Source organism: Pristis pectinata, chromosome 23 (genome assembly GCF_009764475.1).
Source record: "Pristis pectinata isolate sPriPec2 chromosome 23, sPriPec2.1.pri, whole genome shotgun sequence".
NCBI lineage: Eukaryota > Metazoa > Chordata > Chondrichthyes > Rhinopristiformes > Pristidae > Pristis > Pristis pectinata.
The window spans coordinates 17,420,866-17,429,288 of NC_067427.1; the positions used below are offsets into that span (position 1 = coordinate 17,420,866).

Genomic DNA, 8,423 nt, shown 5'->3' on the forward strand with positions numbered 1-8,423 from the left:
AGGGGATTTGAGGAGAAAGTTTTTTTTAAAACAGTGATTTTTATCTGGAACTTACTGTCAGAGGAGGTATGGAATCAGATGCAGTCACTGTTTACGAGGCATTTAGACCGGCACTAGACTAGACTAGGCAAGGCATAGTAGGTTGCAGACCTAGTGCAGGCAAATGGGGTTAAGTGTAGTTGGGCAAAAAGGTCTGCGTGGACGTGGTGGGCTGAAGGGCCTGTTTCTCTGCTGTGCAACCCTGATTCTAAATTTTTGATTTCTCTCGTCTGTCTGCATTACAGAAATGCTTGAAACAAAAAGATTTTCCTTTACCGAAGGGTTACCTACAGCCTGGATTCTGGAAGTTATGAACAATCCAAAGGACTGGATCAACAAGCCAAGGGAAATTGATTTGTTCTAGTCTAAAACACTTTTTATTTTAATTTTGTATATTAACATTAAAAATAATGCTTAATTCAAGTGGGATTGTCAGATTCAATGAACATTTTTACTTGATTTGCCATTTCTACTGTGACTTTAGGCTTTGCATTGTTCTCGATAATGTTCAAAATTTTGTAGACCACCAAATAATAGTAAGTGATGAGGACAAGCTGTGTTTGAGAAGATGTGTATTTTAATTGATGTTTTGTGATTTTGAGTTTATTATGTAACATGATATGAAGTGATCATGTGACTATTATAGTATGAAATATCAGCATCCACTTTACTCATAGATTGCATCAAGTATGATGGGATTTAAGGATGGGTACAATAGATGTTTCATGAGAGTATTGACAAGTTGTGTGAAGCCTTTATAAGGTGCTATATATTAACTTTGTGAAAAGATATGTGGTATCTTGTGCTACGGTACATTAATAATCTCATGGTTTGTGTGAATGGTTAAGCAACTTGACTGCCTGAGATTTGGTGAGTTTATAGTTTCCTTTTGAAGGCAATGTGTTCTTTTTAAATATTGTTTTACCAACTTTTTGTTTGTTTCCATTTGCTCTGTACCTTGAAAAGCTGGGAGGGCTCTTTACATCAAACTTCCAATCTTCCACCAAAAGCATTCTCCCCTTGAAGGAAAATTATACTGAGCAATGATTTTATTCTATCCATCCTCTTTGCTGAGGAGTATTCTCTCTCTTTGGCGTTGTAGCAGATGGGGAACTCAGCAGATGGAGGGTTGGGTAATTTATTTTCCTGCCTTTTTCTGCTCTTCCCACAACTTTCTTTCACACACTTTTGAAGTTGTGTTGTGCCACTTCGCTGGGCATAACACAAGGGACAATCAACCTTGCATTTATATGAAGCATTTAGGAAATTTGTAGCAAATAAAAAGAGCCATTTCATCCATCTGGTTTGTGCCATTGATCTCCACATAAGCTGACTCTTGTTCTATTTTCATTTTTCCTATATTAATTGATTCTTCAATTTCTTTCACCCTAATGCACACCGAATAGAATAACGTTTAGTAGATGTTGCTGTCAATGCTGAACTTCTAATTGCATAGAATTTGCCACAAGTTAAAAGGCTATTTGGCTCATGTAGTCTAAATTTTGTATGTTTTACCTGGATGTTCTCACTTTCTACTTCACCTTGCCTCATCTGCTTAATGTTCTTTCTTTCTTGAATTTATTGATGACTATCTTGCATTACAAGAGGTATAGTCTTTTTTTTCTGCTTCTCATAGCCATTTATAATTTTAAATATCTCTATCTCTCCTACAGTTAATTATATTTTAGTTAAGATTACTTTTAACTAAGATAACATTAAAGATTTAAATAGAGTTACATTTTTGCATCTTTTTTGAGTAGAGGAAACAGATTAACTAGATTTTTTTTAAAAATGGAAAATAGCCATGTGATACCAGTATGTATTTCTTCAATGCAAGGAGAAAGTAGTCTTGAAATGTTATTGTTTGAAGAAATAACAGAGCTCCATTCATAAACAATTGTCAAATGAGCATATGCTGTCCCACTTAATTTTGATCATAGTGCTTTGTGTTGTGTTGAATGTGTTATTTTTGTCAAAAGGAAATGTGTTAACTTTCCTAAATGCAGTGGTTTATGTAATTTCTATAATTGTTGACTGTTTACATCTTCGAGTAATTCAGTATTTATTAATGAACTTTTATCCTTCTGTATGCAAGATGCAAAAACTACTTCCTTTTATGTAACAATTTTAGCATAGCAAAAATGTTTCAAGGCATATCATAAGAGGATTATCAAGTAGAAAATTGATACCTGTCATATGTGGAAGTATTGGGGCAGTACCAAAAGCTTGGTTTAAAAAAAACTTGGGTTTTAATGAGATGTGGAGATTAGAGAGGAAATTACAAAGCTTTAAAGAACTTGGATCTAAATGATGGAGTGATTTCAAAATGAGATTGCTGAATAGGTCAAAATTTGAAATGTGCTTGTAAGTCTGAGGAGCTGAAGAAGATTGTACAGGTTGGGAAGAGGCAAGACCTGAAAGCAAGGATAAGTATTTAAAGGTTAATGCCTTAATTAAATGAAACAGAATGGGCAATCGAAAATTGGCATGGTGCAATGTGGATAACATGTAGCAGACCTGTCTGTGATAGAAGGTAGTTGGAAAGACGGGCAGGAATACATTGAAATGTTCATGTTTGGAGGTAATAAGGATTTCAGCAATTGATGAGCTTAGATGGGAAGAGCTGGATGATCCAGAGTTGGAAAACAGAACAGTCTAAAACTGGCACAGAAACAAAACTCATCTTGGTCAGAAATGGTGCTAAGTTTGAGTACTTTGCTTAATTTTCAGAAAGATGCCAGGGTGTCGGTAACTAGAGAATGGTGTTTGTGCCAAGTGCTCTTGGTTTTTTTCAGTCTTTAGTTGGAGAAAATTTCTGCAGATCCAGTCCTGGATGTCAGACAGTCTGACAATAGAGATGGTGGTGGTTCGGTAAAGTTGGGTATTAATAACATGCTTGTGGAAACTGCTGTGTTTTGGGATGACGTTGCTGAGGGGCAGCAAATAGATAATAATTAAGAGGGAGGTTCAAGGATAAAACTAAAGGAGACACCAGTAGTAACAAGTATTTCCTGGCTACAACTAGATAAGAATGGTGCAGACATGGGTCATCCTGTGGCAAACAGCAGATATTGCATGGAGGGAGGATGATGTAATTAACTATCAAGCTGCAGACAGGTCAAGGAGGACAGGAGAGAGATTTCCTTCACCTTGTACAGGGAGTGGAATAACACTATTGACTCCATCTGTCTTTTACTGGCTGACAATGAGAAGCATCAGCTGGGTTCCTGCTGATCACCACTTCAAGACCTTTGATGTAAATTACATGTCAGTTTGTGGTAAGTGACTGTTAATTGCATATGGAGGTTTGTGAGCTGATTTATTTAAACCTTCATTTTAATCACTAAATTACATGATTTACTTTAGTGTATTTGGTTCTAAGGTGTTTAAAGTCTGTGAGTTTAAGTAAGGAAAAAAAACATGCAAAGTAGCCTGGTATATATATTGTATGTATTTATATTCTCAGTTACTGCAAATGATCTGAAACAAATCAAGCAATGAATGAAAAGTAAACAAAATATCTGCAAATTAAGGATTCCTAAACTAAACACCACTGTAGGATTGGTAGAGTATCTTAATTATAGATTCCCTTCTGATCAGATAGGTATAGACAATGTTCAACTGAGTCAGCAGATTAGAAATTTCTAGATTAATTTCATTATTTGTTGAAATAGCATGATGGCAGAAGCCCCATAAACCTGGTTGCTCATAAAAATGTATTAGAAGTGTTAATGTTAAAAGTATTTGAAAGGCAATAAATAATTTCAGGTTATGTTGATGATGTTTTTGGAAGAACTCCATGTAAGTACAGATTCTTTTGAAATAAAAAATGTGCATTTATCTTATCTGCTCAGGTATAAATTTGAAAGCCGACCTGACCTTTGCCAAACTCAACCCAGAATTTTGTTTGATATCTGACCTAAACCCACCACATATATATTGGGTATTGTTGGGCTCAGATTGTGTAGCAGGCTGTAGAGGAAAGGTCTGCCTTTCCAATACATGACTCCACCTGTATTATAGTTTTCAGTAAACTCTACTGCAGGCCTTGTCCTCGGCATTCCTGACCTTGGATACTCTTACTTACCTGGCCATCTCAGATCTATCCTCCAGGCTCTGTTCTGTTCCCTCCTGGCTTGCTTGTGCATGGAGCAAACAACTTTGGATACAGCATACATACTGCCACCCAGTCATGAGGACAAAGGGAGGTGTTTTTTTTTGTTTAATTATTAAAGATGACCGTATTCTTCTGCTGAAGTTGGAGGATTTGTAACTTTTTTCCTTCAAAGCTTGCTTAACATAAATAGTTGAGTCCTGTTGGGCTCTGGTTGAATTGCCAGGTCCTTTTCTATGGTTTTGTTAAAGTTCCCAATGCACTATTTAGCCAATTAAATACTTCTCAATTTGTGTACAGTACGCTCCCATGAATATTAGCATAATAAGGAGCATGTTTGTCTTTAAGTGTTGGCCAGAGCATTAGAGGAAAATCTCTTGCTTGTGTCCATGGAATATTTCACATCTAAATGAGAGAAAAGAAAAAGCCTATTTAAAACCTCATCCAAAAGTGAGAGCAGGAATTCTTCATCACTGCACTGGAATGCTAGCCTGTATGTTCTCAAATATCTGGTGTAGGATATGAATCCATGACCTTCAGAGTTGGGGTACTGTTCACTGAACCACAGCTGACACACATTGTTCTTTGTTTTAAAAATGTAAAAACACAATGGATAATCATTTCTCTATTTTTTCAGATTCCCTATTTAGGATGGATAATTGAGGTATAGAAGCATTACATTTTAAATTAATGGGTGTTGACAACTCCTCGCCTAGCGTTTGCTAACTTGACATGAGTTTGAGTCAGTAATCCTGATGGTAAGGAACTACAACTCTAGCAAAATTACATACACAGAAATTTTAACAGTTAAATCTATTCTTGGTTCCATAAATTGTTTTCCAATTAAATAATGTGCTTATCAAGATGGAGGCAGTGGGTTGTGGCAGAGAAAGCATCCTGTAGTTTGAGACTGTAGTGGCTGATGCAGCATAGAGGTTGAGTATTGGCAGTAACTAACGTTAAGGGCAATTAAGAGTGCTTTCATTATACTCCTTGAATGCAGAGTATATTTTGTTTCCTTCTGATATTAGTGATACTATCAAAATTTGCAAAAGCCACAGAAATAAACATAAAATTAGATGCCTTGTGTGACTGTTTGGCCCATCTCGTCCAGGCCACTTTTTTTCTTGAAAGAGCTATCTGTTTTGTGAGGCTCCCTATGCTTTCTATGTAGCCCTGCAAGTTCCTTTTTTCAGGTATTGGTCCAATTACTTTTGAAAGTTGTTTTTGTATCTACTTCCAATACACTTATTTGCCTTTTCTTAGTACTTTAGTTTTTCCTCTAAAATCAGTTCATAAACTGCTGTTTGAATTGTGACTGGTTTTGAGCGTCTATTATCAGTACTAATTTCAAGGCTATGAGAGAGTCCAATTAAGATCAATCTTGATAATAGAAGGGGAAACAAAGATATGGGTATTTTCATTTGAGTTCAAAAGATCTGACAAAAATCATCAGCAGAACAAAAGGAGTGTCTCCAGACCAGAAATAGGCTGACAGTATTTGCTCTCCACATAAGCAACCTCTTTACACCTCTGCCTCTCAACCTAAAACCTAACCTCTGCTCCTTTCCCATGAATGTGCTTATCTTGCAAAATAATCTACCCCCTGGCTTTGTGTCAAAAGATCAACTGCTGGAAGAACCTGGCATGTAAAGCAGCATAGGTACGATCAATATTTTGGGTCAAGACCCTCCCTCAAGACTGCAAGAGGGAAGGTAGCCTGGATATTGAGGTGAGAGGGAGGGGTGGGACAGAGGCTGGTAAGTGATGGGTAGAACCGGATGATGGACTCAGGTGGGGGAGGGAGGAGTTTGAAGGTGGTAAGATTGGAATGGGTGAGGGGTGTGCAGATGTCAAGGGAGGGTAAGATGCCAGAAGGGGGTTTCCAAGTGGAAGGAGTGCTGGTGATGTTGATCAGTAGGGGGTGAAGATTCCTCACTGAAGAAATGGGCACAAAGGCAGTTGATGTGCTCAACACTAACCTGGAACTCATTGAAGTGTGGGTCCAGGGATACGAAGGTGAGGCCCCTGCTGAGGACTGACCGCTCAGTGTCAGAGAAAGGGTGGGGGGGGGGGGGTGGTGGTAGAGAATGGTGAAGATACAGCAGGGGTTGCAGCTGGGTCAGAGGAGGGTAATGGGCGAGAGGGCCCAGAGGTAGAGTGGGGGAAAGGGGAGGTCAGGAGGGAGGGGAGAAAAAGATTGAGCGTGGTTTTGGGTCTGGGATATAGGATCAAAGGAGGGTAGGGGAGGAGAGAGCAAGAAGGACCCTGTGGGCCTTTATCAGTTTCCTTTGATCCCTTTGCTCATACACTTCTATCTTAATGAAGTTTTCCTGTTTTATTCTGCAGCAATATACTCATGCCTGAACAGAGCAAGTTAGACTTGTGTGCAAGGCAGCTGAAATAAATCCAGGTAGTGATGCAGCTTTCTGAATTGATCTACTTTGAAAAGTACAGATGAGAAATTGCTGCCAATGCTCAGGGAAAAATCCTAATATCAAGAAAAGTGAAGTAAATGTAATGAACCAAATGGAGAGGTGAAACCAAATTCCTTAACCCCATGCCTTCACTGCATTAAGCCTCAGAAGGTGAAATTTTGAGGGGGGGAAAACCTAGACTGCTTAATTATTCGGAGTACATTAGTTAAAAAGAAGCTTGCATTTTTGAAAAATATTTTGAATGATTGTTCACAATTACAGCAGATGCTGGTTTGTGCATTGTTGTTTAATATCCTAAATTTGATGTGCAAGTGTAATCTGGGGAAAATGACTGGAAAAAATCTGCCCTTTGAAGGATGGAAGTGACTGCAGCAGCAACATGCATTCTTGACAGCACAGAGAGGTAACCAAGTGCTAAATAGGGAAACTGACGTGGGGGGGGGGGGGGGGGGGTGGAAGTACAAGCATTTTTTTTTGTAAATAGCAGGTCTTTCGTAAAGTCAGGCAAAAAGAATTTGATCCTTTCAGGAATAACAGCTCTGTTCCAACACAGGCGACGAAAAAAAATGCTGAGTAATTTGAACAATTGCCAGATTATAAACTGCATTTCCCAAAGAGCCTTCCTTGGTGGAACTATGGTATTGTGGCTCTGCAGATATTTGGTGCAGTGTGCACAACGCATGGGGCTGCGTGATTAGGTTTGGGGATGAATTACGTGTCCTGTTTGGGGGGGGAGGGAAATCAGCTCCACTTAAAGGGGAAATGTACTTAAGAATCAGGTTTTACAAAAAAATGTTAAAAGGGTAGAAAAATAAGGTAAAATAAAAGTAAAGGAGGAAGAATGGATGGAGCATTTTGATAGTCTAGTTCATTATCTGGACTCTTGAGGAACTTCAAGCAGGATTCTGCAGCTGAGAGGAATTCCCTTATACAGTTCCCAGTGTGTTCGGGGTTCTCTCTAATCCTCCGGTCAACGTTTCCCTCTGGTTTGCCTGTTATCTTACTCTTTGTTAGATATTGCTGTGAGTAAATTGGCTTATAGTATTTTCTACATTACATCAGATTCCACACTAAAAATGTACCTTGTTGGCTATAAAGTGCTTGGGATGACTTGGTTATGAAAAGCACTACGTGAATACATGTTTTTAAAGACGCATATTTTATCTTTTTAAAATCTTTTAAAACTTGCATCTTTTAAAATCCTCCCATCAGAATCGCTATAAAACTATATTCTTGGACACGCCCCTCTAACATTTAATCAGTATCCTAGCTTCCCATATCAAATACATTTATAATTGTTCTTTAAACTTCCCATCTCTTATTATTGTGGGATTACTCAGCTGTTCAAGAGAAATAGTTCACCACCTACTTCTTAAAAAGGCAGTAAATGCCATATTTAAAATAATTCGAGGCATGCAAGGGTTTCGCATTCCAGTAGTATTTTCTCGGGCCAATTAGAAATGGGCAATAGATACGGTCTTGCTGATGTCACGAACATTGCTTGAACAAAATAGAGTATTCGCATATAATGAATTACTTTGAAGATAATTTATAAGTAGAGTAATATGGATGCCGAAGCAGCATCTCGAAGGATATGAAGAGTTTTCCAAAACTGTCCCGAGTGAATTTGCTTTTGAACTTCGGGCTAAACATCCCAACATTCAAAAGTCAGTCGACCTTGAGAGCACCGGAACGGTGCCGCGCTTCAGAGACGGAACTGGCCGAAGCCAGTGCCTCACCCGGATGACGGAACTAGCCGAAGTAGGTGCCGCGCCCGCGTGACGGAATTAGCCGAAGATGCTCGGGTCTATTCGTTTCCTTGCTGCAGATCG

The 8,423-nt window shown here is 38.6% G+C and overlaps 1 protein-coding gene across 1 annotated transcript in view; it reads left to right on the plus strand.

Moving 5' to 3' along the window:
* Nucleotides 1-3,821, plus strand: part of gle1 (GLE1 RNA export mediator) — a 37,503-nt gene extending 33,682 nt beyond the window's left edge. Inside the window, exon 16 of the mRNA XM_052036955.1 lies at nt 285-3,821. Within this exon, the coding sequence (XP_051892915.1) occupies nt 285-353 (69 nt within the window). The 3' untranslated portion in view covers nt 354-3,821. The remainder of the gene's footprint in view (nt 1-284) is intronic.
* Nucleotides 3,822-8,423: the final 4,602 nt, after the last annotated feature.